Raw genomic sequence first — 19,997 nt, forward strand, 5'->3', positions numbered from 1 at the left:
AATATTTGCCTGCAACAGCTCCGTTCCATGAAGATTTAAGTTTAAAAAATGGTCTGGCAGGGTAGCTTTTTAAAAACTTTTTTAAAACTTGCACTCACGTCCAACCCACTTGTATCTTGAGTTTAATGGAGGTGGGATAGAGGCAGATGTGCAGCCAACTCGCTCCCAGCAGGTTGGTTGACAATTTTCGTATTTCAGTAAAACTAGCAGCCTCTGATAAATCTGTAAAGTTGGTTAAACATTGGCTGGCATGGTTTCCCAGACTTTAGGATGCCTGGCAGCTGAAAGGAAGGCAAGGCCAGCTTCTGGGTAGAATCTAAAGGTTTTTACAATACAATCTGTTGGCCAAGAGAAACATTCCCTTACCTGTTCTGTTTCCACCTTTCCCAGTCAAAGACTCCAGGCAGCGAGAATAATATCTATCTGTTACAGCAACCTATGTGGAATCCTCCCTCCAAAACTGGAAGCCAGGCCTGTCAATCAGGATGACTTCAGCAAGTGAAAAGTGACAAGTACAAAAGACACGGTTTGTAGTTAAATGCCAGTGTTTGAAGAAACCCAGACTTCTGGAATCCCCATCCAAATCTCCTTCTATGCAATCACCCCAGTTAATATCCAAATCACAATGTTTATGGTGGAAATCAAAATTATCGTCTTGAGCTTTTAGTCACATCTTATAGCTCTGGAATGTTTTCCGACCAGGGGATACTGGTGTTTGTATAAGTGTTAATTCTGCTGACAAAAAAAATACTTGTATCTTGGTAAAAATACAAAGTATCTTGGTAAAACATAACTCTAAAATTTTGTTCTAGTCTGAACACTTGCCGCTGCAGGAAGCAAATTCTGGAAGTGAAAATGTTGAGCATCTTAATCCTTTATCATCTGTGCTGCGAACCTTGAAGGACTTCAGCACTGGATCAACTAAGGAGAATCTCCAGTTAAAAAATGAAGATCAGCTTAAAAATCTGCAGCCAGTAATTCAAATAAATGGGGCATTAAATCCTTCATGGTGCTTTGATTCCAAATCGATTCAAGATGGTAATTTTAGTTTTTAAATCTTGATAATTTAATCTCATTATTTTGTAATAAAGTGGATAATTGCACAATTAATATGCAAGCTACTCTGTAACTATTTATAAAGGATGATTGTTCATAGTTATTTATAGTTATTTGGCACTTAAATTAGCACACTGCCACTGGAGTGATTAAGCAGTAAGATAAATTGGCAGATGGTGTTATCACCTGCTTTTGAATATAATATGGTAGTGGTATTAACCAGGAAGTAGAGCACACAATGAAACATGTATGAACCAAGTATGTACCTTTTCATGACTGATTGAAAAGTGTCTAAAACTAATCTAAAACTACCTCTACATTAGTTTCAAGTCACAAATATCTCTTTCAGTTCGATATTTCTCAAGTTCAGATTTGTGATTCAAACATTTGATATTAAACATGTAGCAGTCTTCTATGCCGGAGTATTTTCCTGACATGGAAGACTGCTGTGTAAGTGAAATGATCTATCTTATTTTGGTGCTTGGTTTTATAAAATATCAGCACTATTCATAATCGTATTTACATTAATTTTTTGTCCTTGTACCATCTATAATCTTCCTGTGTCACTTTTTATGTCAAAATTTTAAATGCCTATGTCGACATATGTAGCTGAATCTGTGCAATAACAAAGCTCTATTTTGACTTACTAAAGTGATTTGTCAACAAAGAGTTGGAAAATATTCTATTGCTTTTTTCCTACTTTCAAAGGAAGTCATTCCTCAGAATCTCTAAGTTTAGAAGTTCTCACAAAAGATGCTCAAAATTGGCTGTCCAAACCACCTGTAAGCAAGACGAGGTTCGGACTTTTTGGACTAATTGAACAGCACGAATTAAGCGCAATTCAGGAAGTGGAATCCCCTAAAAGCGACAGGCTGTCCATGTTTGGTAATAATTTTTTATTTTCCAGCTTCTCTCTCTCACTCTCTCACATCAAACAAAAGGTTGTTTGTTTTTCCATCTTAGTTTAGTTCCATTCCCCAATTCTAAAGCCATTCCTCCCCCAAGAGGAATAAACTGGAAAATAACCGATAATCAGATCTCTGACTGTGCTACTCAGTAGCATGGGAATGATTATTCACCAGTTTTCTCTTTTCGACTTCCCTCCTTTACCCATAAAGCACATATTTCTTATTTTGGAAGAAATCTATCTGAAACAAATCTAACTGTAAAACAACCAATGGCAATTTTCAGCTGCAGGGAACCCAGGGGAGGCGGTCCCTTTGAATGCCTGATGCCCAACTAATGAAGTTTTTAAATGGACTATTTACCTGCACCAACCAGATTGCTAGCTACTTGCAACTGGATAGTTCTAGGACCCTGGTTGCACTAACTGAGTGGACTATGCCCTGCTTTGCCCAGTTGCCTGCTGTCACTCATTTCAGCATTTGGCAGCACCTTCAAATTATGCCAATTAAGCCCAAAACTGAAAATGGTTGGCCCAAAACTGAAAATGGTTGACTTTGAACAGGCAGCACCTTAGTTCAACCAATTTCATTCCGGTTCTGAATTGAGAAGCCCGCCCTAGATTTTTTTATTTTGAATTGTTATAAACTTACCTTTTCTGCAAATAGATTTGTTAAAATCAGAAGTCACATTCACATACGAAACAGCACATGTAATTTTTACAAAGGGCAAAGGATATTGTTCCTCAGAAAGCCGCTCAAAGAATCGTGTTTAACCGAGAACAGAATGTGAAATTATTCTAATGACAGTTTTGCCACAAAATAAGTAATGGAAAACCAGTATTGTAAAAAACATTTGCAGTGGAAACTTAATTTGGTAAAACATTTGAAACTGACAAAACTAATTCCTGCATAGCTGATAGTTTGTAATTAGTGGGCAGTTAAGTTCTAACCTTGGGATAATCTGTTTTATGTCAGCTAACAGGAATGCATTTTCCGATAACTGCTGTTCATCAGAACCCAGAGAGCTGATGTCAAGTAGGATGGATTCATCTTGTTCCTCTGAAATAGACTTGTCCAGAATATCAACAAGCAGTAGCAGCCAGCATAGTTCTAGTGTTGCAGATAGCACTGCAGAATCCATGCAAACAGGCAGAATGACTTGGAGAGAGAAGCTGAAACTGGAGACTGGCAGTTTTCCAGGACAAGGTAAAAAAAAAAAAAGTGCGCGTTAGAAAGTACTAAATATTAAACGTTTGATGTGCTTTGATTCCTTTTATAAATACCAAATAACTTGGACATTTTCATTGTTACATTGAGTATAATTTTATACTAAGAAATTTGAACAATGCAGCAAATTATTTAAAAACATTCCCAGCAGCCATAATGGTTAAGTCACAGGTGGTAATATGCTAGCATTAGAACATAGAAAAATACAGCACAGAACAGGCCCATCGGCCCACGATGTTGTGCCGAACCTTTGTCCGAGGTTAATCATAGATTATCATATAATTTATAGCATTGCTTACTCTTTGCCATTTCTGTCCCAAGTTAATTTCAAAGATGTGCCATTTGTTTGGTTTAAAATCTATTAAATTGGTGTCCATGTTTCTGTAACTGCAAGAATATAAAATGTTAATTATTTATAAAATTTGGACCTTCAAATATATCCTGAGGAAAAATAGAAACCCCATATCCTGTAAATTCTATCTTGTACCAAATATTTTCCCTAACCTAGCTATGTAATTATTTTTAAATGATCCATGTCCATAGATTATATAACTATCTTTAATTCTGTCAGTGGTCAGCGATAGGAGGTTGTGGCTATGAATGAGTTAGGTAGAGGGATCCAGGAGCTGGGGTTGCAGGCCTCTTTCCTTGTCCAACAGGTTTGCGATTCTTGCTTCGTGTGTGAATGAGTGCAGGGATAGTGGGGAGGATGAGCAAACTGACCATAGTACCGTGGTACAGGAAGCCATTCAAGTGGGGGGAGAGAAAAAATGTAGCCATAATAATGGGTAGTACAGTTAGGTTCATAGACATAGCTCTCTGACCAGGATCAAGAGTCCTGAAGGTTGAGTTGCCTACCTGGTGCTCACGTTTTGGATATGTAGGTACCAACGATATAGGTGGAACAAGGGTAGAGGTTCCACTGAAGGAATATGAGCAGTTAGGGGCTAAATTAAAAGGCAGAACCAAAAAGTTGGTAATCTCAGGATTATGACCTGAGCCACGAGCTAATTGGTACAGGGTCGGTCAATACGATTAAAGAGGTAAAGCGGGGCTCAAAAGTGGTATGGGAAAAATGGGTTTGAATTCATGGGACATTCGTGCCAGTACTGGAAAAGGAGGGACTTATTCCAATGGGACATTGTTCACCTGAATCATGCTGGGACCAGAGACCTGGCGAATCGCATAACTAGGGCTGTAGATGGGGCTTTACACTAAATAGTGGGGGAAAGGGTACACTTGTACGGAAAATTAGAAAATCAAAGTTAAAGGAGAAGGTAGGAGTGCACGTTAATGATGAGGTGGAGTGTTACTAGAAAATAAAAAGAAGGGATAGAATGTATGAAAGTAATATTGCACCAAGCCGCTGGACAAGGGTAGGGATATTTGATAAAAGAAGAAATCTAAAGGCTTTGTGTCTGAATGTATGAAGCATTTGGAACAAAATTGATGAGTTAACAGCGCTAATAGAAACATGCAGGTATGATTTGGTGGAATTACTGAGACATGGTTACAAGGAGACCAAGTCTGGGAATTGAATGCCCACGGTCAGTATTTTGGAAGAATAGCAATAAAGGTAAAGGAGGTGTTATAGCTTTGAAATGAAATGAAAATCGCTTATTGTCACGAGTAGGCTTCAAATGAAGTTACTGTGAAAAGCCCCTAGTCGCCACATTCCGGCGCCTATTCGGGGAGGCTGTTACGGGAATCGAACCGTGCTGCTGGCTTGCTTGGTCTGCTTTCAAAGCCAGCGATTTAGCTGTGTGCTAAACAGCCCCTAGAAAATCTGTCGTGATTTGAACACGCAACCTCCTGATCTGGAGTCAGACGCGCTACCGTTGCGCCACAAGCCCAACTTGCTGGTAAAGTAAGGGATCAGCATTGTAGCGACAAATGATACAGGCACTTGAGATCAAGATGTGGAATCAGTCTGAGTAGAAATAAGAAATAGGACTTCCGGTGGCGGCGATGTTCGAGTGAGCCGCACATTCGGCGGGCTCTCACTCCGGCGGGGCTTAGCAGCTGATTCCCCGCGATAGCGGGACCACGGAGGCGGCAAAAAGGCTGCCGTGAAAGAAGAGGAGAGCGGGCTGCAGCGGATGGAATCGTGGGAGGCCAGCAGGTAGAGGAAGAAAGAGAGAGAGAGAGACGGAGGAAACTGACCTGAAGGGTAAGATGGTGGACCCACGGACCTTCCTTCCTCCAGGACAAGGAAAAAAAGTTTGGAGTTGCTGAGGAGGGACAGCTTGGACCCACTTCAGATGCCCAGGAGGTAAAATGTAAGGAGCTGGGCGAAGGAAGGCGGCAGCGAAGGTGCTGAGGAGCGGGCTGCGGCACATGGAACAGCGGGATTCCAGAAGGAAGAAGGAGAAAAAGGGACAGAGACAAGGACCTGAAGAAAATTACCTGGGACCTAAGATGGCGGACACACGGACCCCGGACTCAGCAATCCAGCAGGCGCTGGATAACATGCTCCAGGTAATGAAGTCCAGTTTTGAAGCGCTGAAGCGGGACAGCTTGGACCCAATCCAGAAAGCAGTGGATCAGCTGAACCAGAGGCTGGACGCCCAGGATGTTAAAGTTAAGGAGCTGGGAGAGGCGGTGAAGGAGCAGGCGGATGCGCAAACGGTTGCAGCGCTAGAAGTTGACGGCCTGAAAGAGCGGCAGAGAAGACTGCTGGACAGAGTGGAGGAGCTGGAGAATAGAGTCCACAGGAACAATCTGAGGATGGTCGGCCTCCCGGAGGGGGCTGAGGGAGCTGATGCTGCAGCGTTTGTAGCAGACCTGCTGAAGCAGCTGATGGGGCCGAAGCCTTTCCGCGACCGCTGGAGCTGGAGGGGGCACACAGAGTGCAGGTAAGGCAGGGGCGGCTGGGCGGACCCCCCCGCCCGATGGTGATTAGGTTCCACAGGTTCGTGGACAAGGAGCGGGTGCTGCAGTGGGCAAAGAGCGCCAGGAGCAGCACGTGGAACAACAGTGTTCTCTGCATTTACCAGGACCTAAGCCAGGAGGTGGCTCGGCGGCGAGCAGCCTTTAAGAATGTCACGGAGGTGCTGTTCAAGAAGCACGTGAAGTTTGGTCTGCTGTTCCCAGCTCGGCTATGGGTCACGCACCAGGGTCAACACCACTACTTCTCTGAGCCCGAAGAAGCGATGGATTTTGTGAGGGACCTGGGGTTGGTCCCGAAAGGAGGCCCCAAGGACGCTGGGGGCACTATCCACGAGCAGGGCCGTGGAACAGCTTAGGAAGGCGAGGGGAGGGGTGTACGAGCATGGGGAAAAGGCTAGCAGACTGTTAGCGCAGCAACTCAGGAGGAGGGAGGCGGCCAGGGAAATAGGTAGAGTGAGGGACGAGGGGGGGTGCAAAGTGGAGGACCCGGCAGAATTGAATAGGGTATCCCGGGACTTCTATCGTAAGCTGTATACTTCGGAGCCGCCGGAAGAACCGGAGGGGATGAAAAGGTTTCTGGACGGGTTAACATTCCCAACAGTTGGTGGGGGGCGAGTGGAAGAGCTGGGGGCCCCGATTAGAGTAGAGGAGGTATTGGGGGGCCTTAAGGCTATGCAGTCGGGGAAGTCCCCGGGGCCGGATGGATACCCAGTAGTGTTTTATAGGAAGTTCTCTGAGCTGGTGGGCCCGGTCTTGGCGAGGGTTTTCAATGAGGCAAGGGACAGAGGGACCCTGCCGCCGACAATGTCACAAGCCACCATATCTCTGATATTGAAGCGGGGTAAAGACCCAGAGGCGTGCGGGTCCTACAGGCCAATCTCCCTGATTAATGTAGACGCCAAGCTCCTGGCAAAGGTACTGGCGGGTAGAATGGAGGACTGTGTACCGGAGGTGATTAGGGAGGATCAAACGGGGTTCGTGAAAGGTAGGCAGCTGGCGGCCAATCTGAGGAGATTGCTCAATGTGATAATGATGCCCCCGGCGGGTAGAGAGGTGGAGGTAGTGGTGGCAATGGACGCCGAGAAGGCCTTTGACCGGGTGGAGTGGGACTATCTATGGGAGGTGCTCGGATGGTTTGGGTTCGGGGAGGGATTGGTGGATTGGATCAAATTATTTTATCAGGCCCCGAGGGCCAGCGTCAGGACCAACAGAGAAGTGTCGGAGTACTTTAGGTTGTACCGAGGGACCAGACGGCTGCCCGCTCGCCCCGCTGCTGTTTGCGCTGGCCATAGAGCCACTGGCGATTGCGCTGAGAGCCGCAGAGGGTTGGAAGGGGATGGTGAGGGGCGGGGTTGAACACAGGGTTTCTCTTTATGCAGACGACCTGCTCCTGTACGTGTCGGACCCAGTGGCCGGGATGGGAACTATGCTGAGGAAGTTCGGCCAGTTCTCAGGATACAAATTAAATACGGCCAAGAGTGAAATGTTTGTGATCCAGGCAAGGGGCCAGGAGAACAGATTGAGAGGGCTACCGTTTAGGCTGGTTGAGGAAAATTCCGGTATTTGGGAATCCAGGTGGCACGAGACTGGGGCAGGCTGCATAAGTTAAATTTGGCCAGGGTGGTGGAGCAAATGAAGGGAGAGTTTCGGAGATGGGATGCACTCCCGCTGTCGCTGGCAGGGAGGGTGCAGACTGTAAAGATGACAATCCTCCCTCGATTTTTGTTTATTTTTCAGTGCCTCCCGATCTTTATCCCACAGTCCTTCTTCAAAAGAGTTAACGGGCTGATCATGAGCTTGGTCTGGGCGGGAAAATCCCCGCGGGTGAAGAAGGCGATGTTGGAGAGGAACCGCAGCGAGGGAGGGCTGGCTTTGCCGAGTCTGGTCAATTATTACTGGGCGGCCAACATCGCTATGATAAGGAAGTGGATGGTGGGTACGTGGTCTATTTGGGAGCGGGTGGAGGCGGCTTCGTGCAGGGGCTCCAGCTTGGAAGCCCTGGTCATGGCTCCTCTACCGCTGCCGCCGGCCAAGTACACCACCAGCCCGGTAGTGGTGGCGACCCTGCGGATATGGGGCCAGTGGAGGAGGGTCCACCTGGGTCCTCAGTGCTGTAGGCAGCAGTGCTAACCACTGTGCCGCATGCCACCTTCCAGAAGGCGTTTGATGCCGCACAAAAGGTTAATACACAAGGTAAGATCACATGGGATTTGGGGTAGTATATTAGCTTGGACAGAAGATGTTCTTGGGTTACGGGTATAGGGTGGATACGTGGGTTTGAGTAGGGTGATCATGGCTCGCCACAACATTGAGGGCCGAAGGGCCTGTTCTGTGCTGTACTGTTCTATGTTCTATGTTCTAAGACTGACTAATGGACAGAAGGCAGAGAGTAGGAATAAATGGGTCTTTTATTGGTTGGCAAGATGTAACTAGTGGGGTGCTACACTGTTTGGCCTCGGCTCCAACTATTTACAGCTTGGATGACTTGGATGTTGGATAGAAGGTACTTTAGTCAAATTTGCCGAAGATACTGAAATAAGTGGGATAGTAAGTTGGAATGAGGAAATACATTTACAAATGGATATAGATAGATTAGGTGAGTGGGCCAAAATCTGGCAGATGGAGTTTAATGTGGCTAAGTGTGATGTTATGTACTTTGGCCAAAAAATAGAACAACAACTTGTTATCTGAATGGAAAGAAACTTCAGAGTGCTTTGGTGCAGTGGGATCTGGATGTCTTGTGCATGAATATCAGAAAACTAGTATGCACGTAAAAAGGAAGGTAAATGCAATTTTGGCCTTCATTAAAGGGGTAGAATATAAAAGGAGGGAAGTATTGGTGAGACCGCACCTGGAGTTTGGGGTAATATATTAGCTTGGACAGAAGACTGACTAATGGACAGAAGGCAGAGAGTAGGAAGAAATGGGATATAGTTGCATTAGAGGCAGCTCAGAGGAGGTTCACTAGATTGATTCCAGAGATGTCTTATGAAGAGAGACTGAGCAATGTAGGCCTATACTCTCGAGTTTAGAAGCATGAATGGAGATCTAATTGAGGTGTATAAGATGATAAAAGGTTTGGACAAAGCAGACTTGGAGCAGTGTTGAACTCTACCGTGCGGTTTAAGTGTAGTCTCAGTAGAAATTGCACCTCACGTCTCGGGTGAGAAATGAAATCTTTTATTGTGTCTATTGATTATAATTGAGAGTTTGAAATCATCTTGTGGTTACAAATAAAATATTCTCAAGAAAGCCCCTGCAGAAGGCTTTAAGAGATATAATTAACTTAGTGGGTTACAAACAAATTGAACTTTCAAAATACAGTAATAGTTTTGTGCTCAAAGCAAACATCTGGCGCAGACTTAAGAGTTAGAGTGGAAATATGAAAATACGAAATGAGGATTGTGAGTAGTTAGATAAATGATATAGAGTGATTCCAGAATGAAAATGGCTGCCTGGACCTCTATCTTTATTAGTCTGACACCATCTGTCCCTACACTTGTAATGTGCTGATTGGCTTGGATGAGTCTCAATGCATTTGATTGGATGGTTTAGTTGTCAATCATCAATGTGCAACATAGATGTGAATATGTTGCATCTTTGGGTATTTGCTGTGTGTTGGAATGTGACTTACACTTTTTATCAGACCTGGTTTCTGCTGACTGCTATACTATTCACATTTTGAACAAAGGTAGATTCATGTTAACGTATGGTGGAAATTTTGACCTTCATTTGTTTCATTTGCTTCTAGTTAGGCAAATGTTTCAAATCCATGCTTTTATTATTGCTAGCTATACACTTTGTAATCTTAGGTTGTGTTTGCAGCCTTATGATGGAATTCATTTTAAAAATGAATTTTGACATGTGCTTTTAGTATTACATCAAATGGCTAAATCAATTATCCTTTTACCTATCAGAAATAGCTGGTTTCATTCAAGCAGGTGCTTCCTCTTGTGGAGCAATCTAGAATGAGAGGTCATAGTTTTAGGATAAGGGGGAGCAAATTTAAAACCAAGATATGGAGAAATTATTTTCTCAAAGGGTCGTAAATCTGTGGAATTCACTACCCCAGAGTGCAGTAGATGCCGGGACTTTGAGTTAATTTGAGGAGGAGATCGACAGATTTTAAATTGGTAATGGATTGAAGGGTTATGGAAAACGGGCAGGAAAGTGGCCTTGAGGCCGAGGAGTATTGAATCGCGGAGCAGGCTTGAGGGACTGAATTGCCCACTCCTAGTTCTTATGTTCTTATATACTCATCCAAGAAGCTATAAACTTGACATACCTGCTCTATTAAAACTGGCCATCAAAGTAAATAGCAAACCAAGACTAATATAGGACTGAGAGTTGTGAAATTAATAACAACGAGGCACAATTTTAGATTGAAAAGGATTTTCTTTTCCCGTAGAATAAAAGCAGATAATGTAATTAAAAATCTGGGATTTGGGGAGGGAAGTATGATATGGAGAAGTACGTGATAGAGCTGATAATGTTATGTGAATCTGTGGTAGCAATGCGTTCCAGAGACCAAGAACCGTTGTATTATTTGGGCTGTTTCTCTTCATTTACCTAAAATTCTCTACGGTTTCTTCAGCTATTATTTCAAGATTGCAAAGATATTCTGCTGATGTTGACCGAGGGAAGCTTGAGGACCCTGGCCGACCTTCTGTAACATGTAGTACAGCTAGCAAGGTAAGTGACAATTTTATTGTAAACATCATCATTATTATGAGGGATCAGTATTTGTTTTGTTTATTTGCTGTGTTTTATTTACTTGCTGTAGCATTCTGTCTAACTTTGTCTATGCAGTTACCACCAAGTATGTGTTTCTGTTCGCTTTTGCATTTATAAATTAGTAAATTATTGAACAATTAATAACAAGATTAGTGAATTATTAATCTGTACTACTACTTAAAGTTGGTAAGACCAGGTCTGTATTTCAAATGCAATAATTGAAGGATTTATTTTTGATCCCTGGCTTCATTTTGTATCTGATCCTTGTAGCTGACCCAGAGTGCCACTGAGTTTAGGGCAAAAGGTAGAAAAATGTTACATTACCAAGTCATATCCAGAGAAGTCTAAGCACAAAAAATAGAATTTCATAATCTTTTGAAAATAGATAGGCGAGATATATTTGTTACATTTAAAATTCTTTGTTTTTACTCTATTTTTCTCTGAGTCGCTTCTGAGATCTACTGTTTTATTCAGTGGTTCAATGATGAAAAAAAGCCAAATCTGATCATTATTTAAGCCAAATAATGAATGATTAGTGATCAGACCAGAGAAGCAGGTGGTATGTGTATGTGTAGCGTGTCTCTGTGTAGTGTGTCTGTGCAGTGTGTCTCTGTGTAGTGTGTGTGTGTGTGTGTGTGTGTGTGTTCTGAATGCAGTTAATGTGTGCATGTGCAAACAGGTATTTCTTCTGAGATTGTAACAATTTTTTGTACTGAGCAATGATGCAAATATATTTATACTGATTTTAAAAATCTTTTCAGTGATGTTCTCTACACTTGAACTGAGCTCAGTATTGTGTGTGTGTTCTTGTCTGACATTCTAATAGTTCTTTGTGTTGTGGAAGTATGTGAATTTATTCTCACTGATTGTAAAATTGTTTTTAGTGATGTTCGTTATGCTTGAACTGAACTCCGTTCTTCATTTACTTGGTAGAATGGCATGTCTCATTTCTATAAAATAGTGCAGTTGTCAAAGGTGCTTGACTCAGTCTTTAATGCTGCATTATCCCATATATGCTGTAAAAATATATTAAATATTTTAAATCTATCCCTCCCATTTATACTAATTCAAGAAACTGTCATTTTGCATTGTAGGATTTTTCAGTCTTTTAAGTAGTGCTCTTTGATGATTAAAGCATGTGGTGAGCTAACAACTTCAGCGTGCTTCTAATTTTTTAGTTGCAGCCTCTGCAATACAAGCCTATTGCTCTCAAGTATGAAGAAAGGTGGCTTGGAGGTCAGATTATTGTTTAAATTATAAATGAATGTTCAACACTGTTGTAAGATGGTTTTATTTTTAAATATTGTTAGTGCATTCCTGGCTCAGCATTCAATTCTTCCACATAATTTTTTGGCATTTTGAGTAAAGCCATATTCAGAAATTCCGTACAGAATCAACAGTGTGATGGCCACTTATTCTAATAAACTGGTGAAAATTATTGGTATCTATTCTCGTTTTAATCATACTCATTCTAACCTCTAAACTTGAAGTCATCCAAAACTCGGCAGATTGTGGATCAAATCTGCTTTTCATTGGCTCCTGGTCAAACAATGCCTTGATTTTAAAAATTCTTGTCCGAGCTTTCAAATCCCTCCATTGCCTCACGGGTCCCTATCTAAACTCCTCCAGCCCAACAATCCTCCTAAGATATCTGTGCTCCTCAAATTTGGCCTCTTGTATCTTGCTCCACCTTTGGTGGCTGTGCCTTCAGTTGCCTGAGCCCGAGGCTCTGGAGTATTCTTTCTATGACTTTTGTCCCTACACTTTTAAGACTCTTTTTAAAGCAGCCTATTTGATCAAGCTTATGGACATCCGACCTAATAGCTCCTTGGGTGTTTTGGTGTCGTATTTTGTTTTGTCATACACCTGTAAAGCACCTTGGGATGTTTCCTTACGGTAAGTGCACTATATAAATATAAATTGTTTTGGGGGCAGTAAAATAGGAAATTCAGAAATTTAAACTCTATAACTTCCTATTCTATGCTGAATATGAACTAACTGCGAAGAATATTTTAATTAATCTTTGACCTAAATCATAATAGTTGGTTATTGAAATGAATATTGAGTATGGTACAGCCAGGTTAACAGATGAACTGACTCCTCTTGTTCCACTTGAGTTTGAATTTAAAATGGAGATGATATAGCCAATTTGATATATATTTAACTGTGTGTAGCTCAGTGGAAGAAATAAAGCAGGCAGATTCCTTACGATATTGTAAAACCTCATTCGGGTAAAGAAGCACAAAAACACACACCACATGTTCCTCCCCACACAGGCGTACCTGTGCACGCAGGTGCACCCACACACACATATGTGTGGCTGGTTTAGCTCACTGGGCTAAATCGCTGGCTTTTAAAGCAGACCAAGCAGGCCAGCAGCACGGTTCGATTCCCGTATCAGCCTCCCCGGACAGGTGCCGGAATGTGGCGACTAGGGGCTTTTCACAGTAACTTCATTGAAGCCTACTCGTGACAATAAGCGATTTTCATTTCATTTCATGTTCACCCACACGTTGTCCAGGTATGACCTGAACCCAAGAAACAAATTCAATCTTGCCCATTACTGCCCCATCAGTCGTCTCAATCATCAGTAAAGTGATGTCTGGGGTCATTAACAGCACTGTCAAGCAGCACTTGTTTAATAACAATCTGCCCACTGGCGCTCAGTTTGGGTTCAGCCAGGGTCACTCAGCTCCTGACCTCATTTCAAACATGGAAGGAAAGAGCTGAATTCCAGAGATGAGGTGAGAATGACTGCCCTCGAAATGAGGGTGAGTGTGGCATTATAGAATCCCTACAGTGCAGAAGGAGACTATTCAGCCCAGCGAGTCTGCACTGACCGGCTGAAAGAGCACCCAAACTAGTCCCACTCCCTATCCCCGTAACCCCACCTAACCTGCACATCCCTGTACACTAAGGGGAAGATGTATCATAGCCAATCCACCTAACCTGCACATCTTTGGACTGGAAGGAAACCAGAACACCCAAAGGAAACTCCACACAGACCGTCACCAAAGGCCAGAATTGAACCCGGGTCCCTGGCGCTGTGAGGCAGCAGTGCAAACCACTGTCACGGTGCCATCCAAGGAGCCACAACAAAAGTGGAGTCAATGGGACAAACCCTCCGCTGGTTGGAGTCATAACTGGCACAAAGAAAGATTGTTGTTTTTGTTGGAGGTCAATCAGTGTCAGTACATGAGTTCCTCAGACCAAACAATGATCTTCCTCGGGTCAGAAGTGGGGACGAAGCTGAAGAATGCATAGTGATGTTCAGCACCATTCACAACTCTTCAGATATTGAAGCAGTCCATGTCCAAATGCAGCAAGACCTGAACAATAGCCAGGTTTGGGCTGACAAGTGGCAAGTAACATTCGCTCCACACAAGTGCCAGGCAATGACCATCTCCAACAAGAGAGGATCAAACCATTGTCCCTTGACATTCGAAGGCATTGCCATCGCTGAATCCCCCATTATTAATATCCTTGGGGGTTACCATTGACCAGACTGAACTGGACTAGCCTTATAAATACTGTGGCTCCAAGAGCAGGGCAAAGGCTTGCAATCCTTGGGCAGGTGATGGCGTTGTAATCCAGAGACCTAGTGTAATGCTCTGGGGCCCTGGTTTGAATCCCATCATGGCAGCTGGTGAGATTTGAACTCAATAAAAATCTGGAATTAAACATCTAATGATGACTATGATATCAATGCTGATTGTTGTAAAAACCCATTTGATTTACTAATGTCCTTCAGGGAAGGAAATCTGTAGTCTTTACTCGGTCTGGCCTACTTGTGACTCCAGATCCACACAGCGATGCTGTTGACTCTTAACTTGCCCCTCTGAAATGGCCTAGCAAGCCACTGAGTTCAAGGGCACTAGGGATGGACTGCAAATGTTGCCCCAGCCAGTGACACCCACATCCCAAGAACGAATATTTTATAAATCCTGTGAAGGGTAACTCTCCAAAATCTGTCAATGATCTACAAGGCACGAGTCAGAAATGTAATGGAATGCTCTCCACTTGCCTGGATGATTGCCACTCCCAATATCCCTGAAGAAATTTGGCACCATTCCAGACAAAACAACTCAGTTGATTGGCACCCCTTCCACAAACATTCACTCCCCCAGCATCAGTGTACAGTAGTAGCAGTGCTACGATCTACAAAATGCACTCTGGGAACTCGCTGTTGCTCCTGATCACTACCATCTAGAAGAATGAGGGTAGTAGATAGCTAGGAACACCACCACCACCTGGAGATTCCCTCCAATTCACTCAGCAGCTTGTCATGGGAACATATCACAGTTTCTTCACTGTTGCTGGGTAAAAATCCTGAAACTCCCTCCCTAACAGAGTTAGCGGGAATGAAACCAGAAGAATTACTCAACACTCTGGTATGTGTCAAATGGATTATTACGCTAACGGGGAGCAGTCCACTCAACATCCCATGCGCCTGTCCACTGGACATAAGACATCATGTTGGCTAGACCCAAATTCCATAACAAATATTGGTTGCTCAGCAGCGCAGGGCTACGCAGTCCGCTCAACAACAGATGCAGGCCTCCCTTATCAGCTGTCCTTGGGTTCCCTGGATACCTATAGTCTGGACTACCTTATCTGCATCTCTGTGTTACAAGCCACTTTCCGTAAGGGCAACTGCTGATCATGATTGTCTTGCAGAATAAGCCTTTTCAGTGTGAGTCCATGGGAACCAAGGATTTACATATGTGGCCAAGCTAGTTGGCTAAAAACCCCATGATGCCTCACAACCTGTTATATTTGTTTGGAAGCAGGGTTTAGGATTGTGTGTTGTATATATTGGTTGTGTATATTTATGTATTGTGTGTGTATATAATACATACATTGGTATGCATCTATCACAACTATATATTGGTATGTAGCCATATATTTGCACTGGTATAAGCGCATATATATTGCAGGTATCTCTGCCCTTGGCCCATGCCTACAACAGCACTGTAGGTGTACCTACTCCTCCGGGACAGTAACAGTTCAAGAAGGCAGCTCACCGCCACTTTTTCAAGGGCAGCTCGGGATGGGCAATAAATGCTGGCCTCGCCAGCAACAGACACGTCCCGTGAATGAATTTTTAAAAAGTTGCTGTAGCCAGTGTCCTTGGCAAGAAAAGTTCAATGCATATAGAAGTCCAACCATTTACATTATAAAATAATATATGTCTCGCAGATGACAAATAAGAGTATACATAAATCATGTGTACTCAAATATTCAGCTTGAAAGCAGCATTTAATGGTGTACCTTTCCAATAATGTTATTGTTAATATGCCTGTGGAATTCCTCATTTAGTTAATTGCCACTTAATCATGACTATCTGGGTAGTTTGGATTTCGGAGATTAACAATACCAAATGAAGCGGTGAAGAATTATGCAGCCTCAAAATGATGACGTTCTCTCTCCAGATGCAGTCAGACCCACTGAGTTTTTCAGCATTTCCTGTTTTTATTGCTAAAAGAAGCAGCACAGTAGAGATGCTAAATTAAAGAATTTAAAGCCAGCTTCTTAATGTGCAGCAATAAGCTTAGTAACAAAGCATGTAAGCTAGCTGTCTGGTGAATAATCAGTCCAAAGTTAAATTTTAATGTTTCCAGTATCACAATTCATAGAGTCACGGAATCCATCCAGTGGAGAAGGAGGCCATTCAGCCTATCGAGTCTGCACCGACCCTCTAAAAAAGCACATTACCCAGGCCTATGCCCCCGCCCTATCACTGTAACCCCACCTCACCTTTTGAACACTAAGTGGCAAGTTAGCATGGCCAGTCCACCTAACCTGCACATCTTTGGACTGTGGGAGGAAACTGAAGCACCCGGAGGAAACCCACGCAGGCATGGGGAGATTGTACAAGCTCCACACAAGAGTTCCGACCTAAAATCGGAACCAAACCTGGGTTCCTAGTGCTGTGAGGCAGAAGTGCTAACCACTGTGCCACCTGTCTGATCTTGACTATCTAATGGCCTTTATAAGTTTGTCCATGGAAATGGTTAAATATGAGTAACTTGTTGTCTGTCATTTTAATTGCATCATAGAACATCTTGCAGTTTGCATCCTAGAGCAATTCTATATTTGCTGTAGTTGAGGTTAATTATCAAGCACCAGGGAAAGAATCCACTGCTATCCCATGCTCAAGATGGGAAACTTGTAGCACCATTCTACATTGGCTGCTAATTCCAGTCTGATGTCTGCTCCAATTGCAGTTCCAGGATATACAATGGTCATCTCTGTAATTATGGAGTGTCTGAAATGTGACATACTTAAAATGTCTGACCTCCCTCAGGTTGTTTCAGCAATTATCAAAACATTTTGTTTCCCTAGAACTTGTTGCTGAAGAGTATTTGGAACTAAACTATTCTGAGCTATACAACAACTGTACAGGGGGATATCACCCTTTTTAAATGTCCTGGTAGTGTTTTAAATTCTGTTGTTATATTTCACTATTTATATAGAAAAACTTTACACACTGTAGGTATTATTTCCTTACTCTTGGTCCAGTAATGCGTTTGGATTTAATGCTGAAAAAAACCCTGATGCAGATCAAATATCTTCCACGACATTGTCCACTGGAAGTATACATTCAAATGAACAAATACATGTTGGTCCCATGAGTTCAGGTTTGTAATTTTCATTTCTGTTATATTATTGCCCGGTGACACTTCTGCGAATATTTTTCTGTAATACTATGTAAATGCAAATTGTTGCACAAATTTAAATGTGTATTTAATACTCCACTCTGTAATCAAACTTCAGTCGTCATACGACGAAGAGAAGATGTGAAGACAGAATGATGGCTGCCTTTGTTGGCAATGCCGTGCGTGCGCGGTTCTAGTAGAAACATAGAAAATAGGAGCAGGAACAGCCCAATTGGACCTTCGGGCATGCTCTGGCATTCATCATGGATGATCATCCAACTCCGTAAACTATCTCTCTATATCCCCCCCCCCCCCCCCCCCCACACCCACATAGCCTTTGATCCCTTCAGCTCCAAGAGCTATTTTTAACTCCATCCTGAAAACTGCTTTCTGTGATAGCAAATTCCACAGGCTCATCACTCTCTGGATGAAGAGATTTCTCCTTATCTCAGTCCTAAATGGTTTACCCTGTATCCTTAGACTCTGACCCCTGGTTCTGGATTCCACTGCCAAAGTCCAAATGAACCGCATCCACTGGTTGTCCCTTGTCAACTCTACTAGTTACATCCTCAAAGAATTTCAGCAGATTTATCAAGCTTGATTTCCCTTTCGCAAATCCATGCTGACTCTGTCCGATCTTGCCACTGTTTTCCAAGTGCTCTGTTAATAAATCTTCTACAATGGATGTAGCATTTTCCCCACAATCGATGTCAGGCTGACTGGTCTATTAATCCCTGTTTTTTCTCCCCTCCCTTTGAAATAGTGACGTTACATTAGCTACCATTCACTCTGTAGGAACTGTTCCAGAGTAGAGAGAATCTTGGAAAATGACCACCAATGCATTCACTTTTTCTAGGGCCACTTCCTCAAGTACTCTGGGATTTAGATTACCAGGCCCTGAGGATTTATCGACCTTCAATCCCATCAATTTCCACAACACCATTTCCATATTAATAGAGTTTTCCGTCAATTCCTCTCTCACTAAACCCTGTGTTGCCCAGCATTTATGGTACATTATTTGTGTCCTCTTTTTGTGAAGAACAAGCCGAAGTATGTATTTAGTTGGTCAGCCATTTCTTTGTTCCCCATTATAAATTCCCGATTCTGACTTTAAGGGAGCTACATTTGTCTTCATCAATCTTCTGTTTCCCTTCACATAGCTGTAGAAGCTCATCCAGTCAGTTTTTATGTTTCCCCCAAGCTCACTTTCATACTCTATTTTCCCTTTCTTAATCAATAGTCCCGTAGTCTGCCTTTGCTGAATTCTAAAGTGCTCCCAATCCTCAGGTCTGCTGCTTTTTGTCCTGGCCAATTTGCATGCCTCTTCCTTGCCCTAGTTTGTAGATTATCAGGTCTTGGGGGTTTATTCCAGTACTAAAATTTCCCTTGTAAGCCATGATTTCTCCAGCTTTCCCATTTTATTTTTACACCAGACTGGAATGAACAATCATTACAGGTCACCCGTATGCTCTTTGAATGTTTACAATTGCCTATCCACCGTCATACCTTTAAGTAACCCAATCCATCATAGCCAACTTGAGCTGCATACCACGTAGTTTCTTTCATTAAGGCTCAGGACCCTAGTTTTGGTACTGACAATGTCACTCTCCATCTTGATGAATAATTCTATCATATTGTTGTCACATAATATAATTTTGCCCCAAGGAGCCACGCACAACTAGATTGCTAGTTATTAGTGTCTTACTCTGTAACGCCATTGCAAGTGACAAGAGTAGACAGCAGCCAGGAGCAAAACTAGCTGTATTTAGACGGCATGGTTTTCAGCATGCTGTGTGTGGTTGGCTATGTTTGAGTACATTTTTAAATGTTGATGTTTCAGAGGAAATAGAGAAGAACTTGTAAAGATAGGAGTTTTAAGACCCATATTCGTATTCAGTGATTTAATTAGTACCGGGTGACGGATATTATGGGAGGATTCTGTATATAAACTCTAGGTTGTTTGGAGCTGGAGTTAATGACATCCTGTGACTCGGTAAAACACTCCATTGTCACCAAAGAAAGCTCCCAGCAGGCTTTGTAAACAGGGTCTCACATTCTAGCCGGTGAACTGTAAATTTTAATTCCTGCCTGTGTGAAGCTTCTTTTTGTACCTCCCCCCCTGAACTATTCACTCCAGTCACAACATTAATTTCCCTGTTTCTTGGCTTTATCGTTTACCAGGGACTCCCTGCCCGACATACTGCCCAGACGGGATGAGCTGAGGTGTTTCCAGACAGGCTGAGAGAATTGGGTGGATTTGTGCACATGCAGGGGATCAAATCCTCCGAAATTTATGTCAGCTCTGGATTCCTGTTACATGTCTCGCTGGTCATGAAGTCCAAACAGTTAATGCAAGCGCAGAGGACACTGGCAGGCTGGGTGCAGCAGATGTCTACGCATGTATGCACCCTTGTCCATGCGCAAATTAGAATTGGTGGCCATCTTGCTTTGGGGTGATTTTTTTTTAAAACCCTTTTTCGCCTTCAGCTGTAGCTATTGTAATGCAGAGTGTTGTATTTTCAGTACA

At 43.0% G+C, this 19,997-nt stretch overlaps 1 protein-coding gene and 1 non-coding gene across 2 annotated transcripts in view; both read left to right on the plus strand.

The window, feature by feature from the left end:
* The window catches only part of cep295 (centrosomal protein 295), a 172,235-nt gene that overhangs the window by 97,350 nt on the left and 54,888 nt on the right, over positions 1-19,997 (plus strand). The window contains exons 16-20 of the mRNA XM_038817947.1: positions 813-1,038; positions 1,765-1,941; positions 2,937-3,167; positions 10,672-10,769; positions 17,308-17,452. Coding sequence (XP_038673875.1) covers positions 813-1,038; positions 1,765-1,941; positions 2,937-3,167; positions 10,672-10,769; positions 17,308-17,452 — 877 coding nt within the window. The remainder of the gene's footprint in view (positions 1-812; positions 1,039-1,764; positions 1,942-2,936; positions 3,168-10,671; positions 10,770-17,307; positions 17,453-19,997) is intronic.
* LOC119977935 lies at positions 11,288-11,362 on the plus strand. Its single transcript, XR_005463331.1, has one exon. It is a non-coding gene; the product is annotated as a small nucleolar RNA U2-19 (small nucleolar RNA).

The sequence above is a fragment of the Scyliorhinus canicula genome, chromosome 14 (genome assembly GCF_902713615.1).
Source record: "Scyliorhinus canicula chromosome 14, sScyCan1.1, whole genome shotgun sequence".
NCBI lineage: Eukaryota > Metazoa > Chordata > Chondrichthyes > Carcharhiniformes > Scyliorhinidae > Scyliorhinus > Scyliorhinus canicula.